General features: G+C 49.8%; 2 protein-coding genes across 2 annotated transcripts in view; one reads left to right on the forward strand and one right to left on the reverse strand.

Annotated features, from left to right (window-relative positions):
* Window positions 1-6,958, reverse strand: part of TP53INP2 (tumor protein p53 inducible nuclear protein 2) — a 21,484-nt gene extending 14,526 nt beyond the window's left edge. Inside the window, exon 1 of the mRNA XM_010722255.3 lies at window positions 6,850-6,958. The gene's annotated coding sequence lies outside the window, so the exon portion shown is untranslated. The remainder of the gene's footprint in view (window positions 1-6,849) is intronic.
* On the forward strand, window positions 6,460-9,979 carry LOC109370724. Its single transcript, XM_019622124.2, has 3 exons — window positions 6,460-6,706; window positions 6,872-7,230; window positions 9,661-9,979. The coding sequence occupies exons 1-3, from the start codon at window positions 6,563-6,565 to the stop codon at window positions 9,761-9,763; spliced, it is 606 nt and encodes a 201-aa protein (XP_019477669.1). The 5' UTR covers window positions 6,460-6,562; the 3' UTR covers window positions 9,764-9,979.
* Window positions 9,980-20,932: the final 10,953 nt, after the last annotated feature.

The following is a 20,932-nucleotide window of genomic DNA, read 5'->3' on the forward strand; positions in this document are numbered from 1 at the left end:
CTCAGAGCTGCCGAAATGGTGGCACTGCTTTTGGGCCACTGCTGAAAATTACACGGCGTCCAGGTTGGCTTCACCGAGCTGCTTTTGGGATGCAGCGCCGAGAGCTCCTGGCGGGGAGCGCGGCCGGCGTGTAACGCAAGTGCTCCGCTTCAGCGCTGACGCCAGCAGGCAGCACGCCGGTCGGGCAGGGCTCTCATTTCTCTTTGTTAAAAACAGAATGCTGGGTCCAGCTATCCAAAGCTCTTGAAGAAACGAGACGCTAGGTAATAATAGCATGGCAGAATCTTTGCAGAGCCCTCTCAGCGCTGCCTGCAGCACCGGGGCCCCTTGTTAAGTGCAGGCAGGGCTGGCAGCGTGTGTGGGGTATCCGCCTACCACCAGTATTTCCCACTAACCCGTGTACATCTGAATGTTTCTTAACACCTCCAGGGACAGTGAGTCCACCACCTCCCTGGGCAGCCCATTTCAATGCCTGACCACTCTTGGAGACGGAATTTTTCCTAACATCAATCTGAAGCCCCCCTGGCACAACTTGAGGACGTTCCCTCCTGTCCTATCACTAGTTATGAAGGAGCAGAGGATGAACGTCCCCACTCCCCACGCCCCGCCACAACCTCCCTTCAGGTCGCTATAGAGAGCAATGAGGTTTCCCCTGAACCTTCTCTTTTCCAGACTGAACAGTCCCAGCTCCCTCAGCCACTACCTGTAACTCTGTGCTCCAGACCCCTCACAGCTTCTCTGCCCTTCTCTGAACACACTCAATATCTTTCTTGTTGCAAGGGGCCTAACACTGGACACAGTACTTGAGGTGCTCCAGCCCTGCCCCCTTCTGAGGTGCTCTGGGAGGTGCCCCCAGTAACCCACCCTGCAGGTGTTGGGGTGCCTGCCCTCCCACAGCACCTCCGGCTGCTGTTCTCATTCTGGTTTCTCCTGCTGCTGACACGAGCTCACAGCCCATGGTGAGCATGGGGACACCTGCTCTGCCAGTGCTAGAGGTATCCTCTGGGGCTCCTCAGCTCTGCAAGGAACCGACCATTTGGGAACATGTGGTGTTTCAAGGCTGGGGATAGATCCTTCTCTGGAGACACCTCCAGTTGCTCCTTGGGTCGGCGGTGAACCCCCAGCGAGGGGCTGTGTGCCACCTCACTGTGATTGCAGCCATGGGACAACCACAGCAGCCCCAAGGAGCAGCTCTGCGCATTGCACCTGGGAATGTGGGAGGCTGTGCCCAGGGCACAGGCAGGCTTCAGCCCACGGCCTGGGATGGAGACAGTCTGAGGTGCTGGGGAGCCTGCAGCCAGGGCCTGGGGCTGCTGCAGGCTCCCAACATAGCCCTCTGTCAGCAAAGCAGTTTACCTACAGCAAATCATGGAGAGTACTCAGAAAATGCTGAACATCAGGTGGTGACCTAACTTGACATAAATCTGGGTGTTAGATTTACACTTCTCTGAAAAGAAAAAAATAATAAAAAAGACTTTCTTTGCAAAAACGAACATGGTAGAGGCATTCTCCATTCATTAAAACAAGCAAGCAAGCAAGCAGATTGCACTCTATTTCAAATTAGGGTAAATTGTCCCTAAATAACCATTTGTGCAAGAAAGTCACCAGCTGCCTGCCAGGCAAAGCCAAGCACCCCTTGAAGCAAGGACTGCAAAGCAGGTACACACAACAGTGGGATACAGGGCTGCCTGCGGGGAGAGGTTTGGTTTTCTCTGCCCAGCCCCTGCAGGGCATCCTGCCAGCAACCCCACCTGACCTGGCCAGAGCACTCTGACTCAGTGCCCCTTTGACTGACGTCTTGTTTTCTACCAGCTCCTGGCTTGGCTTGGGGACAGGAGGAAATGGGAGCCGCTGGGGTGTGCTCAGTCATCCTCCCCAGGTGGTTTTGGGGTGCATGCCTCAGCCAGGGGCTGCCTGTGAGGTCACGGTGTCTGATGGCCGTATGCTCATGGAGGGTAGCTTCATAACAGCAGTGGCCCAGAGAGAAAGCAAGCAAAATGTTCCCTCCAGCCTTGAAAAAATCATGTTGGGTGGCAGGAAGCAGTTGGAAAATTTGCCTCTCTAATCCTTGATGGGGAGAAAACTGAGGGGACAAGGATGAGGGGAAGCTCTCAGGCTGCCCAGCTCTGTGTCACTCCACAGCATCAAAGGGAACGAAGGCCAGGCTGCCTGCAACTGGAGCTGTGCTCCTGACATTTCCCTGTCTGGAAGGTGACACTGGAGCTGCAAGCTGCTGTCCCCGTGGGAAACACAGTTGTGCCTGTCCCTGCAGCCTGGGCAGGCAGCTAGAGCTCCCTGGGAGGTCAGAAGCCCCAGGAGCTGCTGTGCTCAGGGATGGGCTCTGTCCCGGCTCACCTGGGGTCTGGCTTTGCTCAGCCTGCGGGGCCTCCCCAGTGTCAGGGCTGACTTCCACCAGGCCTGCCCTGGGTGCAGGCTCCTCATCTGTGCCAGTGTCTGTCCTTGCAGTGGCTTCACCTGCACTGATGTTATCTTCAACCTGTGACGCGGCAGCCTGCTGCTGTCTGTGGCAACATGTATGGGTTAGGGGCACAAAGGAGGCTGCAAGGGGGAGCAGACATGGGGCGGTGTTTTCCATATGCTGCCATGAGCTGTGTTGCTCTGGAGACTCTACTTAGCAGTTTTTTATGCCCCTTAAGATCAAGATGGCACAGCCAGGTATAAAAAGTGGGAGAGGGATCTAGGGTGCTAATGGAGAGCCTGGGGCAGACTCCTCTATTACACTTTCCTCTTCACTGAGCCCCTTGGCTGTATGGTAGCTTGGAGAGAAGCCCATGGAGCCTCATGGCACAGCTACCCACAGAGCTATGCAGCACCAGGACAGATCTCTGCCCATTACTGGCAGATTAATGGGGCAGCTCAGAGCCACGCTCCCGTTATCACCCCGCACTGAAACCCAAGAGAGCTCCCAGTATGGAAGGGCAGCTATAAATGTCCTGTCCCAAGCAGCTTCTGCTATATTGAGGGGAGGCAGGGAACACTAAAGTCTTCTCTTAATCCACAGTCTGGTTTTGTGCTGAGATTATGGGAACAGATCCCCAGGTGCCTCCTCAAGATTTTACATGTGCACATCACTGCTCCCACCATCTTGTCCTCCCCACGCCTACCTCAGGAACCTGAAAAACATGTTCCGGAACATCCTGAAAGCCTCCCAGTGATGAGTGAAGCTGTGACCCTTGGCATCTGGCTGCAGAGAGCAGCAACGGTCACAGCAATTCTGGCAAATGGGCTGTGGAGAGGAGGGCAGGAGAGGACTGGGGCAGTCTTTGCTATCCATGCACCATCCTGGGACCTCTGACACACACAGGAATCTTTAAACAAATGCATGCAGCCCTGAATGCAGCAGGATTCCCTGGCTCACACAGCCCATGTGCTGGCTGCAGGCTGAGCACAGGGCACAGCAGGGCACAGCCTCGAGAGCTCAGCCTGGCTCTGCCAGGTTCACCATCCAGGGGCTCAGCACTGAACCTGCAGTGCTGCCTGGGCCACATCCACGCTTGTGCTTGTGGGATCACTGCCCTGTCCCCAGCAATGCCGTGTGGCTGCTCCTGCAGAGCCCTTGGAGAGGCCCAGCCCGGCCGCTGGCTTTAATGGCCCAGAGGGTGACCTGGCATCTGTGCCCATCAGTTTGCATGTGAGGCTGCCTCAGTACAGAGCTTCCACAGACACTGACCTTACAGAGCTGCTGGAAGGTCCCTGCTCCAGGCCCTCCTGCTGGGCCCTGGCAGGCACCCAGCCCTGCGCTCCTTCCAGCACAGCTGCCACCAGGCCCAGCCATGGCCACAACAGCACCGGGTCCAGAGCGGCCATCAGAGCCTCACTGCGGTGTCTGTGGAGGAGAAGCTTTGTCTGAGAGCTGCCCAAGCAGCAGAACCTCCACCCTTCTCCCACAGCCCACATTACCGCTGCTGCTGCTGAATCTCATTGGAAAAGCAAAGCTCTTTCACGTTGTTTTGGAAGAAAGGCTTTTGTGTCTCTTTTAGCAAGGAAAATTTCTTTCTCTTGGTTGTTCTAGTGCTGAATGCAATGACCATCAAAGCCCCGCTGCAGTGCATTGCGGTGCATTGTGCTGTGGTGACAGCAGTGGGTCTGTCTGTCGCTGGGTACTGCAGAACTGTCCCCATGTCCCACCTCAGCCCTGCAGAGCCCAGAGCCTGGGCCTCAAACTCCTACTGCAGGGCCCAAGGAGGAAGGAAAAGGGGCTTAAGACATTACTTTCTCTCCTTTTTGCAGTGCTAATAACCCAAAAAGCCCATTTGCCTTCTCAACACCTTTCTAAACATCTGGGTGTTGGAGGATGCTGAAAACCAGGAGGCTTGGAACCCGTGATGCAGCCAGGCTCAAGGGCAAGAAGGAGCCTTAAGTCAGCACTCAGCCCCAAAATAGCACAAGAGGGTTATCTGAAAAATGCACTAAATATAGACAAAGCCAGCTCAGGCCCCAGCGCAGCACAGACAGCCCGGCACGCGGCAGCGCCTCGCAACCCATGCGCTGCCACAGGCCCAGCTGGGGCCGGCTCACACCCTGTGCCCCACAGTGCTGCCCACACAGACTATGGCCCAGCTGGGCACCAGCATCCTGCAGCTCCACGCGTCTCCTATGTTCACTGATTTCTGAATTACCAGGATTAAAATTAAAACCTCCTCCGAGGACGAGGATTGAGATAACAGCAGGAAATGTGTTGGATAGGACTAGGTCTTGGCGCAGAGGACTGAATTGTTCTAGGCAAACTCCCTGACAGAGGTCCAAAGCCCCTGAGGCCCACACAGCAGCCGTGGAAGTCACAGCCAGGGCCCGAGGTGCTCTGTCAGCGGGGGCCCGACCTGCACTTGGTTTGTGGATTTGGGGTAAATTCCTCCCCAGGCATGTCTGACACAGCCGCACGGGGCTGTGGAAAGGCACCTGAGAGCGAGCACACCTCCTGCACCACTGCTCCCCACCTCTTCCTCATTTCCAGCTGTGGTTTCAGCCACCGAGGGAACGGGTTTTGTAAGGTCAGAAACACAAACACACTGCTGAGATCAGCAGCCAGACCTTTCCTGATGTGCTGAGCCACAGCCCATGGGGCCTGTCACTTCTTTCACAAAAGGTGTGTCATGGTGTAGATAAGCACTCACAAACAGCCCCAGCCCTCCTGTCCTCACCTGTGCATGCACTGCCACAGCCCAGCAGAGTCTCAAGCCCAAGGGGGGCCAGGGAGGCAAGGCCAGGAGGGAGCAGGGTGGGACAGGTGGCTGAACATGGGCTGGCAGCAGCAGGGGCTTTTGTTCTGTGAGCCCACCTTAGCAGCAGGGCTGTCAGGGGTCAATCCATGGCAGCTGGATGCAGCCGTCCCCACATCTTGGCAACACTCTCTCAGGTAGCTCTTCTCGTGCAGGTGGGCTGTGCACAGGGCTTTCATTACAGTGAACTTTTCCCCAGTCCCATCCAAAGTCAATGACACTGGGGCACTGGCAGAGACAGCACGTTTTGGAGAGCTCGTGCTATTCTGGCTGCAAACCTCTTCACCTCTGAACCTTCACACACTTAGATAAAAAGCTCTTACAGAACTGCTTCTCCTGCATTTTGCCTCCATCTCATTCTTTGTGTGTAACTCAGGTTGTTAAAAAAACAGCACACTTTTTACTTCCTGTTCTTCTGCTGCCAAAGGCCACCGTGCAGGTGATGCAAGAGCTGGCTGTGATTGCAGCACAGCTGTGCCCCAGGCACCAAGAGTTGCACAAGGGACAATGATGAGCAGGTGCAAAACCAGCCCCAAATAGAACAGCCCCTCTGCCCCCAGCATAGGGTGGAAATGAGGTTTTTGGTTGTGATACAATGCTCTCGAGGCACCTGGTTCAGGCTCAGAAATGCTGCATTAAGACCAAGGCAGAATTCCAGCACTTGCACATTGCCTTTGGGGCTGGCATCAGCTGCACAGATCCAATAAGCTGCCTTTACAGAGGACAGCACCCACATACATGACATGCTCGTCTGTAGGAGGGGGCCATCCTAACCAGTCCAGGAAGATGGAGGTGGTGTTCTCACCACAACCTCTTTCCAGCGATCCAAAGAAATAAAGCTGAACCTGAACAAAGACGGCTAACCCGGCTGACAGCTCAGGGAGGTGCCCATCCGTCCCAGCTTTGCTGAGAGCTGTGTGCCTGCGGTGGGCAGCAGTGGCTGTCAGCCCGGGTCCTGCCGGGTAGGTGGAGCAGGGGGGGACAGGGAGCCAGATTGGTTTGGGAGAAGGACAGCAGCTCCCCGAGCAGCAGGGAACGGCGGGGCCTCTGCGGGCATCTGGCAGGGCACGGAGCTCGCAGGTGTGCCATTCACAGGAGGACGCTTCCAGAGGTGTGCCAGAAATTCCGCATTGTATCCCCACAGCTCACACACTCGGAACTGCCAGGCCAGCCAGACATCCCAGGGCTCGCTCCGCCCACGAAGCAGCACAGCGTAGGGCAGCCCACCCTGCCCGCTGCGTGCCGGGCACGAGGCAAGCGGAAGGGTTTTGGAGTTTCCTCTCAGGTCTCCCCCCAGGGTACACAGCAGCGACTCACGCACCATGGGACAGACGGGCACGGACTTCAAAGGGTCGCGTTCCACGGGACAAAATGGTCACGGGGAAGTGACTCTTCCTGCGAGCCAGTCAGTGGGGGCAGCACCAGGCAGCAATGCGGTGCGCGGAGTAACGCAGCAGGAAGGCTGGGTGCGGGGCAGCGCTGGCCCCGAGGGCACCTTGGGGAGGGACGGAAACCAGAGGTCACAGGGTCTGAGCCTCCCCTGCCTCCATCCCCGCTGCTTAGAGCGGCTCCCAGGGCCTCGTGCTGGCACCGTGCCACCCGGACTAACCTCTGTCTCGTCTTCTTCCCAGCCATCCCACGGTGACAGGGAGCTCTGCCTCACCGTGCCGCTACCATGGGAATGCAGTAACCTGCATCCGGGCAGCAGCATCACCCTCAGCCCCAGGAAGGAGCCCGGCGCTGGCTGGCCCCAGGAGAGGGAGCTGAAGTCCTCTGCTCGGAGGACGCCCATCACCTGCTCCCTCCTGCCCAGGAGGAACGCAGTGCTTCCCGCACCTCTTGCTCAGGCAGGAGGAACGCCAGCAGCCGCTTGTGTCCCCAGAGAGCAGAGAAATGGGGCTGATGGTGGGAACGGAGCACTGCGGGTGACAAACTACCCCAAAGAGCAGCAGTCTGCGCCCGGCTCTGTCCGGCTCCGGGCAAGAACGAGGTGGGTAGAGCAAAGTCCTTCCTCTTCTCAGTCAACCTGCTTCCTCATGGTTTTCTGAAAACCATGGGCAGAAAACACGTTTTCCTTCAGTTCACTAAACTCCAAGAAGAAATAGATATTTTAACCTGACCCTCAAGTCTGGAGAACTGCAGAAAGCACTGAGCCCAAAGATGACCAGATTTGGGCACCCAAATCCCTTGCACCTGGGGGGAAGGGAGCAGGAGGGGGGATTTCTCAATGTGGTTTTCACACTAATAGGTATGCAAATATAAAGCAATTGGTGTTTCGAAAGGTCTCACCTAAAACGTCTGCTAGAGAGACACAGGCACCTGTGTCCTCACCTGTGTCTGTCTTGGGCTTCAGAGTGAATGGTTTACTTCAATACAAGAAACACCGTTCTGTGTGAGGAGGGTAATTCAGAGGAGCAATTATCTCATCATACATATGCTAGGTTTGAACTGCTTAAACAAAAGCAGGCAGGATAATTTTGGCACCGCCTGCCCTTCCAAAGAAAAGCTCAGTTGTCGCAGTGCTCCTTGCAAATGTCTCATCTTCGGGATGTTTTGAAAGAGAACATTTGCTTCTCTTTCATGTCTGCTGGTATTGTAATGTGAAAGAGATGCAAAGCATGTTTTAGCCATTAAATAAGACGTGTGAAGGGTTGTGACAGGTATATGGCCACTGGGAATTTATAAGCACAGATGGAAGCAGGTGCAGTGGGGTTTGTAGAGAGAAGTAATCCCTCTGATGAGGTGGAAGAAACAGGCTTTGTGCACACTGACTGTGTGTTGGGTCTGAGGAGGCACACATTTTTAAAGCTAGATAAGGATGCAGATCAAAATGACTGATGTTGAAAATAAGCTGTTAGACAGTCAGGCTGAGAAACCTGTGACGCCTGTCCTTGGCCTGGTGTCTTCTTTGCCACAACAACGCTTGCCATGACCGAGAACCGCCAAAGATTTGGGTTTGCTGTAAATCTCAGTGCTCACTTTACCCACATGCTGGCCATGATCTCTGCACTCACAGCTGAAACCGCAGATGCACCACAGCAGTGTCCTGAGCTGGCTGTCCCCAGAAGGTAGCAGCAGGTGCAAGGCTGTATGATGCAGTGCTGCTGTGCTGGTACAGCGGTGCTTTGCACCTGCAGCTGCTTTAACATGTTCCTCTGGCTTCTGACTGCAGGTCTGCATGAAACAACCCACAGCCAGGGTCACCTCTCCCCACTTCCATCCTTTCAGGGACTTCATGCCAACTTCTGTAGATCAGCGTCTTCCTGGACCAGGGTGAGATAACTCCTCACCCCTCCCCTCCCGAACAAAGCCCTAAGGATTCCAGGATAAAATATTGTGTAAAATCTTTCAGGTCTCCTGAATTATTCTGGGGCTTTTCTGGCTCTTCCTTATGTCACAATAACATTTGTTTCCTCTTTTAAGCTCTTAAAAAACGCCATTTTTTTCCCCATTTCTCGAGGAGGTTTCATTGCAAAACTGACCTCTCCATTTGAAAGTTTTGAATCAATCAATCAATCAGTCAATCAAAATGTCCTTTTGGGAAAGAAGAGGGAAGGAAAGAGGGTGAAGGAGAGGGAAGAACTGCTGTCTGAAGTCTTAAGGAAAAGGCATTTTCCAGCCGCAGCTGTGGTGGTCCCCTGAGCCAGAGGGAGTGTAGTGGGGAGCAGCAGCTGTGAGGGGGCACTGGGGGAGTTCTCGTGCAGGGGAGCAGGGGGCCTGGCTGGGATGGCCCAGCCTGTGTCCTCAGAATTAAGGGTCCAACACAACCATTTGTTATAACGGGGCATGAAAGCCAACAATACTGTTGGATCGGGTCCCTGTTCTTGAAGTAAGTGAATCTAGAAGATCCATAGACAACTTGAGTCTGAAATACTGCAGATCTGGGTGTAATTTTGCTGCCTTTGGGCTTTTTGTTATATTAAAGCTACAGAGATGCAGAAATCGAAGTGCTGAATGCATTCAGCAGAGCAAAAACAAAGTGATTATCCTCAGCAGGGAGAGGAGAGAGAATCAACACCATTCATTGCTGTTTGGTTAGACAGGTTCACCTGCCTCCAGGGTGAAACCAGCGCCATGTCCAAAAGTGTGACCCCATTGTCGGGGAAAGCACAGACAGCTCGTGGGCTTGTCTAAATACAGTGAGAGTGGCCATGTAAAAATTGCTGAAGTGACAGCTGATCAAGAACCCTGTGATCCTCAGCTCTTTTAGATCACCTCATCAAGACTGGTTCAGTGCTGCAGGCTACAAAAGCATGGGACTTCTGGGGATGGTAAAGAGGAAAAGGCTGTGCTGAGACCCTGCTTTGCCGGAAAGCCTTTCCAACAGCTGCACTGCTGTTTCTCATACCCACCTACATCCGTAGGACTCTACACTCTATTTCTTTTTGTATCTTTTTTTTTTTTTTTTTTTTTTTTACAGCCATAGCAAGATATTCCCTTCAGGAAGCTCAGCTACTCACTGCTCTCTAAGCAAGCAGTTCTGGCCTGAAGAGCAGCTTTGTCTTGAAAGGATTGAGCCCTGAATCTTGAAGTAAAGGACTGAGCTGTCCTCAGCTGGATTCTGCCTCAGTCTGGTGCTCCTCACAACATATGCTTGTTGTGTTTGGACTACTGCCTCTGCACTGACTGCTTCAGTCAATCTCAGCTCCAGGTTGCTATTATAGCAACGACACATTAACCAACCCTTGTTCTGAATATAGCCTTGCCAGGGGTGGATCATTAAATCTAAGTTGCTTTTATTTTTGGCTGCAGTCTGAGAATTTGAAGAGCCCGAGCCTCTTCAACTTGGCTTCTGTCATTAGCACTCTTAGAAGGAGCAGTCAGTGTGGTTCTGACCTTCTGAGTGCTGGGCAGGTGATCTCGGAAGTAACTGCTGGGCAGCTGGGGGCAGCACTTCTGTTGGACAGCTTCTCACTGGCTTTATTGATTTCCCAGTCAATGTCTCCACGCAAAGAAGGAGAGACAGAAATAAATCCATTCATAGATGGGCTCCTCACTGCTGACCATGCTCCCCAGCGTGGACAGTGTGAATGTCCTGGTAATGTGGTACCTTGGCCCACTGAAATTCCTCTCTGGAGAAGTATCCTTTTTTTTTTCCTTAACCACAAGAAACTGCTGTCCAGTATCTGCCCTGCTCTTCTAGGAGCCCTGGTCTGTCCTTGTTACTTTCCTTTAGACTTCAAGAGTGAAGCAGAGGCTAAATTAAGGATTTGAGAGATGCTATGTAAAATGGGCCCCTACCCAGCAAGGCCTTTACTAGCCAGGGAGACAATAGAGCTAAGGTCTGCGGTCTCAAAACCTCTGTGCTGAGTTTCTTTAGAAGAAAATACTTAATTCTTGGGATTTATGTGCAAATATAATTGTTTACAATGCAGTCATTTGGAACTCACACAACCTCTGGAGCAGCAGTCATATAGACTAGCTCAATGAAGACCAGTGTATCCAAGGCTCAAGACCTCAGATAGCTCTGCTCCATCTGCTCTGGAGGATGTGACGTTACTCCAGACACACAGCCTGGGAGCACAGCACTAACTGCTCTGGACTCACTCCAGTGCATTTCTTTTTATACAGCTCACATGTTGACCTCTGCCTCTTTGACAGATCATGGCTGAAATACACACATCTCAGGCAGCTTGCCATAAAAACACGTCTCAAGAAAGGCTGAGCTCCAGTGTCTCTGCAAGAGCCTCCAGCCTCATCAGCCGATGTTGCAGACAGCCTATTGCAGCAAACAACCAAATTTTAAACATTTTAAATTCCTTTTCCCAACACTTAACAAATTCCTTCTGGATGGACTGTTCCCAAAGCTGAAATGAGACAGAACAACTATGAAGAATTAGGCAAACCTTGCTGACAGTAGCAAGCACCCTACCTTGATTCCACACTGCAGTGAGAGTGTTTGGGCTCCAACTGCTGCAGTTGGAACAGGTGAACTACACCTACATCAGTGGCACCCATCTGAGAGCTGAAAGCATGCTGCATCTGCTGGTGACACGGCCTGGGAACGATCAAGTGAGAGCAGAAGAGAAACACAGGAAAGAGAGGAGGGAGCAGCCTGTGCAAAGGCTGGTTTGCAGAGGGTCTTGGTAAGGTACAGATCCCTTTTCGCTTCTTTCCCATCTGACTGTGTGTCAGGTCACAGATGGGGATATGTTTGGTTATGCCTAACAGTGCTATTAGGAAAAGCTGACAATCTCTCATGTGCACAGCACTTTCTCTGAGTTCCCTCATCTGCCTGTTTCCATTCCAGTTGCCTAGTGAACAAAGCAAAGGACAAACTGTATCTAGTTTTAACAACTGCTTTTCCATCCATTATATCCTGTTGGCTTTGATTCGTCCATTGACTTCCCCACAAATGAAGAAAATCACATTGATTTTCGAATATCTGTTGTCGGTCTGGCACGACAGGTATCCTAACATTATCTCCTCTCCTCGCTTTTGCTTTTCCTTTTCTTCAGTCCAGACACAATTCCATGACAGTGGTCTCTGCACACAGCTCTGGGCCATGACAAGCACAGTATATGTTAGAGATCATAGCATAGACTGTCACAAACCATGTATGTAGCTCTTAGTGTCACAAACCATAAATGTGCTCTGTCAGAGGCAGCTACAGACCATTCTGAAGTCCCCGCAATGAACAATCCTGTGGGCAAGTAAAGCACTGCCAGAATGCTGGCATGGAAGTGCTCTGAGCTGTTACACCAGTGACCTATGAGTTCATCATACCTGAAGTGCTTCTGAGTGTGTCACAATTGACCAAAATAGCCACTGGTCCATGAGACCAGGGGTGAGCTGGTTGCTCCACCTGCCTATTTCTGCTCAAGTCATTCCTCATCGACCTGGGTAAGAAGGAACTCCAGCACCCAAACCCACAAACCTCCACCTATCTGATACAATGATCTCTGCAGTCCAGCAAGGAATTTCAGCCAGAAGAAAGGTGTCACTGTTGGGAGCCCATTACACACCTAGGTGATGCAGCCCTGAGTAGGCTGAGTAAAAAGATGGCAAAGCCCACATCAGCCCAGGAAACAGCTTGCTTGTCTAAGATGCTGCTGTCAGGGCGAGTAGTTGTCCATGCTTTGTTTAAACAGTGCCCCAAACTGAACAGTGTTTCCTTGTCAGGCCCTTTAGATTCATCTTGCCTAACTCTAGCTGTCTGAAAGTTTGGTTCCCATAATTAATATGGCCCTTTCCTACACAGGAGAGATGCCTAAAGCAAGTTTTTGGCTTTCTGGACAAGCTCACCACTCCATAGCATCAATAACAAACTTCCGTCAGAAGATGAGCTGGCTTAAGTTTTCTGGCAGGAATTGCAGCTTTCCTCTTTTGGTTATTTTTTTTAGATCTCACTCTGGAAAATGTTCAGTGTGGTACCAGAAATATGATCTTTCTGGGAAATGAGGAAATCTGATCTTCATCTTACAACAAAGAGATTTGTCTTTTATACACAGGAAGTTCCTGGCATAGGAAACCACTTGGAGAAATCTGAAGTGTAATTTGTTCATTTTTCTCTCTGAAGCCATAGAAGAGCTGAGCAGTCAGAGTCCACCTTTTATACAGACATCTTCTCGCCTCTAAGAAAGACAGGACCATGCTGCCTTCTGCTAGTCAGAGGGGCTGCAATATACCCATGCTGCTGCTATTTCAGCTTGCTGGGAAAACCTGCTCTTTTCCAAGATAGTGAACCAATGAAGCAAGCACCTTTCTCTGAGTGATTCATAAAGACCATAACACTCTTCACTTTTACAGCATTTTTTTACACAAAGGTCTAAAGAGCAGATATAAAGAGAACTCATGTACCCTGCATAAATAGAATGAACTCGAACTGGGAGGTGGCAAAAGCAAAAGCTGGCAGGTGTTTTGACCAACATGCCTCAATATTCAACAGGAGACAACTTGGACAAAACAACTGAGGTGTTCTATTGATAAAGAATCCTGGAATTTATGATAGAGGACATCGGAATGGGCTTCATAGGAAAGCCCAGAGCACCAGGGAACAGTAGTGACTGCAGTACAACTCTTGCTCTGTAGGGTCTTCGATAACAGCAACAGAAGAGAATAGTGTAGTGTTGGAGTGCTTGACTGTAACTAAACAAGACCTTACAGCATGGGTAAAATAAAAAATGGGCAAAAAGTAACTCTGGGGAACAGAGATGTGCTGAATAGATCCTACAGGAATAGGAAGCATTCCTGAATTGTTAACACCACTGCACACAGCTGTGATGAGATCTCAGTCAGAACAGTATATTTACTTGTGGTACCCAAGTAGGAAGAGGTTGATTCAGACAGGGAGAGCTGCAAGGAAGGGCCGTAGGTTGCCTCAGGAATCATAACACCTGTTTTATACAGTGAAGCTAGAAAAGGAGCGGCTTGTTTACCCAGCAGAACGCCAGCATTGCATAATGCCAGAGGGGCACAGAAGAGTGCCCAGACCAGCAACTGTGTGCAGGACCAAAGATGAATCACCCCTGAATTGGCTCAATCTTCAACAGAGTGTTTTGTGAAAGTCCTCCTGTGATGCAACATCATCAGGTTGTGTTATCAGCTAAGGATCACTGTGGGTGTCCCTTGTAAGCAAAGCAACCAATGAAGAGAAGGAAGTTTCCTACAGCAGCTCTCAAGTTGGCTCCATCTGGATCTGTTCTTTGGCAACAAAAGCTGGAGGCCTCTGGGTAGGCAGTGAGAGTAAGTCCCCCTCACCGCTTTGGGTCTCTTTCCCATCATCCATCTTTGTGATTTTCATAAAGTCAGAGGAACACCAATACTTTTAGAGGCACCTCCTCTGTATCATTTGGCTGAAAGTAGATGAAAAAGTTTCTGCTAGACAAAAAACAGCTACACACAGTGTGCGTATGCTTAGCACAACTCCTTCAAGTCCCTAGTCTCATCCCCAAATTAGTGTCAATCTAAGATTTCACGACTCTAGCACTTAACACATGCATGTTTGTTTTAGGCATCTGATGCTTTGATGAGGCATGTGAATTTCGCTTATGAACTTCACTCTGCTGTTAACCCCAGATTTCCCACTGGGGAAACATTGGAGCAAACCCACACTCCAGATAAAATTGCTGCATTTGTTGCAAATTACTCTTCTGATGTTTTTTTGTTTGTTGGTTGGTTTGTTTGTTTGTTTTGCTTTTGCACTCCAATTAAACAGAGAACAACTGCAATATAATGATTTTACAAATGATTCATGATGCCATCTGAGGTTATCTGAATTTCCCCAGGGCTCCCATTTCCCAGATGGTACTGGAAAGCAGATGGCATGGATCAGATCAGCAAAACCAGCATTGGAGAGCAGGGCAGCTTTAACCACACAGCTGTACTCCAATTATTCAATAAAGTAGTGCTCTCGGGCAACTGCCATCTATTACAGAACAGCCACTTGGAGAGCAGTAGTGTTGACAAAAAAGCATTTCTCATCAGAAAGCTGAAGACAGCATTAACAGTTACAGAGAAAAAGTATCAGTATTTCTGTCTTCTTATTTACAGATGTCTGTGCAATTTAACTTGAACAAATCCGCTCTGACTGATCAGAGGAGGTGCAGAGCCCAGCAGTCAGTCCTGTGGCCATCAAATCCCATGGTCAGCTAGCGTCTGTGCTAATAGGAAATTATTTTTACCACCTCAATAGAACTATGATGTTTTCAGGCCAGTGGCCTGAGAGCAGAAGAGGTCCCGCATGATAGGCTGATTAGTTCTAAAGTTCCCCTTACTCTTTGAGAAGGTGGTCTCTTGTCCTGTGGCAGCAGATAGGACCATACTTGAGTAGCCTCCTGGAAAGGCAGCAGCAGACTGATGTTCTGCCTCACCCCAGGGCAGGGGGTGAAGTGCAGCAAGAAACACTCCTTGGGCCATCTGATGCTTTTTCTGTAGTATGAAGGCAATAAGCCTGTTCTAAGTACTGGAAAATCTTGGAGCAATGATCTTGGTCCAGAAAGTGTGTGATTTACCATCTAAATCCAGCAAATGATGGGGACGGTGTGCTGCAGCTTTCAGGGACTATGTCCATGAGGCATTTAGCCTCCATTCCACCTTCTGGTGCAGAAGTTGCATGGATGCAATGCAAGCATTGTGGCTTGGACATTAACAAGCTCTTCCAAGTGGCAACCTCAGTAGTGTTAGTAAATCTGTTATGTTTCTTAGATGAAAATAAGGGTTGTAATGATATATTATGATATGAAGCGTGTGCTTTCATTCTGTCCCTCAACTTTTTAAGACACAAACAGATCTTCCTTCCATCCTTCACCACTCTGGACCAAGGGCTGTAGAACCTGCTTTGTGAGAGTTTGTGTGAAGGGGAAGCAGAGGCAGCTATGGATGTGGACAGAGAAACAGTCATCATGCAGGCTGAGGAAAGTAAAGCATGTACAGAGAAGGCAGTATACTAAAATCTGTCTGGAAGTCATAAGCACTGGGGACTGATGCTCCTGCTGAAACCACAAACACTCACTGCCATCGTGAACCCAAGGAGAGCAGTGCAATGTCCTGCAGCATAGCTGGCTGACCTCAGTGCATGGCCACCACCCCAATGCTGAGCTTGGCACTGCTCTGAGGAAAGGCTGAGGTACCAGACACGTTCACAACGGGAGGAGAGATGGCATCGTGGCAGCACAGCAACCATTTGGAGGCAACTGTGGAGGAGATGGTGCCTGGCTCCTCCCAGGCACGTGGTGGGGAATGGGCACAGTGCACAGGTGGGAAGTGGAACACCTGCACCAGGTGCCAGGAGCAGCCTTTCCCATGAAAGGCTCCATGCCAGAGGCTCTGTGAGAAACACTCATGTCCAATAATCCAGGCTCAGGTAGAATTTGCTACGAATCACATTTTATTTTACACTTTTGCAACAGAAGGTGACTTATAGGGCAGGCACACTCGACTGGAAAGACACAACAGCTTCTACTTCCTAATGCCTAGCACAGGTTCTCGTTTCCCTCACTGGCTGAGCACTCCAGGGCTTACAGCCTATGCCACACTTCTGACGTCCTGCCCCTGATTACTGCTTGGTTATGTCTTCCCTGTTCCCCTCCTATTTGTGTTTAGCTTTTCCCTGTTATGGTATGCTGAGATAACCTTCTTATAGTTAACCCTGCCCTCTGTCTACCATTCATCCTGCAGAACAGATCTGCTCCAATACATTTCCTGATGTTACTCAAGAATGCAAACCTTCTATTCTTCAAGCTCAGCCACAAGCAGGAACTTGTCAGCACTATGAGTCCTTAGATACATCTCTTTGGTTGCACAAGCTTTGTTCTGGTGTCATTCCGAAAAAACATTTCCTTTCCCACAATTCCCCCTCTTTCTATTTACACAATTGTTGATTTTTGCAAAATTCAGTAAGGTTTTATAGTCCTGTATGTAGCTTCTAGTGTCAATAGCATTATTTCACATTTCTCTTCTGAAGACGTGTCGTCCTGATCACCATCTCCTACTTTTTCACTTAAAGACAACACTTTGTCTGAATACAGTGAATACAGTGATAGCCTTACAGCATCTGCTTAGATAGGGTGGCTGTGATTAGACGCTGGACCAATCCTCTAACACGGGATAATACAACATCTGACTGCTCTCAGAACTCCTGCTACCACAATTAAAGATGTAAGTATGGATACCACCACTCCTTTCCATTTACTGAACCACAATTCCAACCACCTAGTAAGTGAAGTGTCTGTTCCTGAGTCCTCCGCATCGGCCAGTGAGTCCTTGCAGTGCCCTGGTTATGGAGCAATTCAGGGAATAAAGGTGCAGCAGTGATTGCCCATCATTACGGATACTCATTCCTTTTCAGCCAACATAATGTCTAATGCTATCATATTTTCCCATGTCATCCCACCAGTGACACCTAATTGTTCTGCAATCCCTTCTATAGCACCCTCCGCTGACTGTGGTAAATAGAATTGATCCGATCTACATTCTTATTATTAGTTATCCACCAAAATAGTGAGGACTCAGACCTGGCCGCAGTCTGGTTCCTTACTTTATGTTCATCAGGGATTCCTTTAGGTAAACCAATAGAATTTATATACACATCCTTCTGTCAGATGATATTCCTAAACTTCTCCTATTTCTCCTAGGAGTACAGGGGCTTTCTTTTTCAAATGGCAGGGTGAATGGAATGGCTAAATGAGTAAGTGCAGAGGTGCCCTCCAAGTTAGAGGTAAGGTGGACCGTAGGGCTTTCCCTCCACAATACCACCAATCTGCCCTGCAGATTCTCAACCTCGAATAGTTCCATTCAAAATCATCATATAGGGTTTCAGTGCACAAGACACATTCGCCCAAGGGCCTGGTAGCATTCACACTCTGCCAACAGAGACAAGCTGTATGGTGACCAATGGCTGTGGAGAATACAGGGAGAAGTCTGATATCACTGCTACAGAGGGAAGGACAGAAGAGAGAGGGAGACTTGCAAGTCTCATTTCCCCAGGCAGTTTTCTCCTGATAGAGTGCAATCATGTGTTCCATTCCTAGGAGATCTCTCGCAATGGAAAGGGATCACCCTGGGCAGCTGGTTGCCCCGAGGCACAAGCATAACTCTTGCTATGATTGAGACTCTGGATGGTATATTTTACCCATTCTACCCAGACATTAGGGTCACCATATCCAGTTTTTACCTGAAACATCTGCCAGAGATCTTTTATTTCCTTAACAGTTACAACGGAGTTATTGAGATGACTTCTCTCCCTATCTACAGGGTCTTTCTCCCCCAAAGTAAAGTTAGTAATGTTGGGCTGTGGTTCCTATACTGCTACCCTAAATCTTGCCACTAGGTCCTTCCCTGTCATATCTGCTCCCAAGCCATAAGTGTGGATGAAAATTGTCAGCCTTTCTAATCATTATCGTTCTCGGATTACACTGCAGGGGCTGGCAATTTGGCTGAGCAGTCCCTTTAACTATGCTGACTTGATTTTTCAAAGCTTCAATAGAGTTGGGTGAACTTGGTGAGAAAATCCATCCATTATAGGTGGTGGTCCACCACATTACTCCATCCAGGACATGGTGGTCCCCTATATACCCGTTTCAGATTCTCAGGGCAGAGGTATTTATCCTCATTAGTTAGTTATCACTGAGCCTCCAGATCTCCACAGGCTAACACCTGACAAGTGTCAAACTGAATATTCTGGGGTACCTCGGTCTTGGTTACATTCACCAATAATTTCACAGGGTATCCTGATCATCCTCCTCCCTACCTATGCCCTCGATTCCTCTGAGACTGGTCATCACCACCACTAATACCATGATTTGGCCCCTTTTTAACATGTTGCCAATAGCTGGGGCTAGGAGACAGACAAGGGCATTTTTCTTACAAAGATTCGTAGGGGATCATCGGTGATTTGAATATGCCAGTGCCCACAGTCTGAGGGTGGGTCAATTGGCTGTTTAACTCGTGTTTAACAAGTCCATCCATTCAGTTGTTCAAACAGCAGTCTCTGTGATCGGCAGAACTTGGAAGAGTCCATTCCACTCAAGTTGGAGCTTGGCTTCTCTCCAACTCTAAATCAATACTGAGTCTTTGGATTGAAACCTATGAACAACAGACACTAATGGTGGGGTTTGAGCCAATAGCCCCTGGTTCCTGAGGAGAGATAAAGAGGAAGACAGCCAGGTGAGGTAGCCCAAAGAGCATTTCATATGGTGAGACTCCCACATCTTTCCATGCAGCCGTTCCGATCCTCAGCAGCACTAAGGGCAAGCATTTAGTCCATGGTAGCAGTTTCTAACACTAGTTTAGATAATTGTTGCTTTAGGGTCTGATTCATTCTTTCTACTTTCTCAGATAATGATGGGTGCCGGGGGTACGGAATTCCCAAGATATGCCTAATTCTGTCATTAAATTCTGTAAAACTCCAGAAGTAATGTGACTTTCCCAGTCAGAATCTTGGTTCTGAACAATCCCATATCTGGGAATTATTTTTCCAAAATGACTTTAGCCACTACTGGGGCGTTAGTGGAGTTGAAAGGAAAAGCTTCTACCCAACCTGTTAGGTGGTCCACCATGATCCTTCCCACCGTGGGGAACTGGGTGAAGTCGACCTGAACACTTTGGAATGGTCTTAGCCTGGGTTTCACCTACCCAGGGGTTGGTTCCAGAGGCCTTTCTTATAAATCTTCTTACAAATCACACACCTCTCACAGACTTGTTTGCCTACTGTAAAAATTTCTATACACCCATACTTTCACAATACGGCACGACACATCATCCAAACCCCCCTATGACTTCCTGGATGTAAGATAGCTACAATTTCCCTCATCACTTGTTTATTCAACATCTCTCTTCCACCAGAGACTATCCATCTCCCTTCAGACTCCTTTGCTCCCAACCCTTTAAGAGCCTCCTTTTCACTGAATGTCCTTCTTTCTGGAGGAGAGGGTATCTCAAGTGTGAAATGATTCGCTGTGACTTCTGGCTGCAAGGTGTGACTTCTGACTTCTCGGGCCCTTTCACCTGCTAGTAGATTCCCTAGGGCAATGACCAGGTTCCCCTTCTGATGTCCTTTCACACGAATCACTGCAATTTCTGCAGGTAGCATTATTTTCCAGGATCTATCTAATGAGCTCCTCGTTGGCCAAACCCTTCCCCTTACTGTTAACCAGCCCATGCCCCTCCCATATTTTTCAGAATGCAAGGGCAACGAGCCCATTTCTTTTAGTTCATTAATTCTCCCATCAATAATCATTGTACCTCTTCCCCTGCACCATTCTTGAGGATCCATCTATAAGAAAACACTTCCTCTTGCCAAAGGGTACATCCTCTAAATAAATTCTCACTTTAGTTTGGTATTCTTTCAGCTCCAGGCAGCTACGCTCTATGTCTGACTTATTCTTTTCACCCTTCCAAAGGAAGGTAGGTGGATTCAAATATGATTCCTCGGGTAATGACAAATCACCTTTTGCCATCAATCTGCACACCCAATCCCCATCTGATCCATATTCTGGCCAGAAGACATGCTGCCCTAAAATAAGTTCCTTTGTCCAAACAAAAAACACAATAATGAATCATTTTTATCTTTTCCCCAGTCACCGGATTTTCCTCCCAGTGTCTCCGCACCCTTCCCAAGGGCTATCAGAGGAACGTTTCCCGGGCTTTTCTTCCTCCCTCCCGGGGCCCAGTATTATTACTCCCATAGCTCCCCAGACTTCTCTTTCGATCCAAGTCAAAATCTTCACCCTTCTCTGGCCGTGTCCCTCGCAGGGTAACGGAACCACAGATGCAGGCTCCTCGCCCTCTTCACACGCAGTACGTCTCATTCACTTGCTGTCAAGATTCTCCCCCAGCACGCCAACACCTCACAGCCCTTACCTCGCTCCGTGACCAGAAGGATGCAGCAGCGCCCACGTCCTACCGCCCAGCACAAGCTCTGTTTCCTCGCAGCCCATCCCACTTCTGACTTTACACATCCCGCCCCTGGTTACCGCTCCCGTTCCCTCTGCTCCTGTTTAGCCCTTCCCTGTTAGGTGTGCTGGGATCACTTCTCGCACTTAACCCTCCCTCTGCCTGCCGTTCATCCCACAGATCCGACCCGCCCTAACGCATTTCCCGATGTCACTGAAGAACGCAGTTCTTTAAGCTCGGCCCCGAGCCGCAACCTGTCGGTACGACGAGTCCTCAGGTACTAGGTCGCACGAGCTTCGTTCTGGTGTCGTTACGCAAAAACAACATTCCCTTTCCCACAGCTCCCGCCCGCCACCGGC

The sequence above is a fragment of the Meleagris gallopavo genome, chromosome 22, assembly GCF_000146605.3.
Source record: "Meleagris gallopavo isolate NT-WF06-2002-E0010 breed Aviagen turkey brand Nicholas breeding stock chromosome 22, Turkey_5.1, whole genome shotgun sequence".
Taxonomy (NCBI): Eukaryota; Metazoa; Chordata; class Aves; order Galliformes; family Phasianidae; genus Meleagris; species Meleagris gallopavo.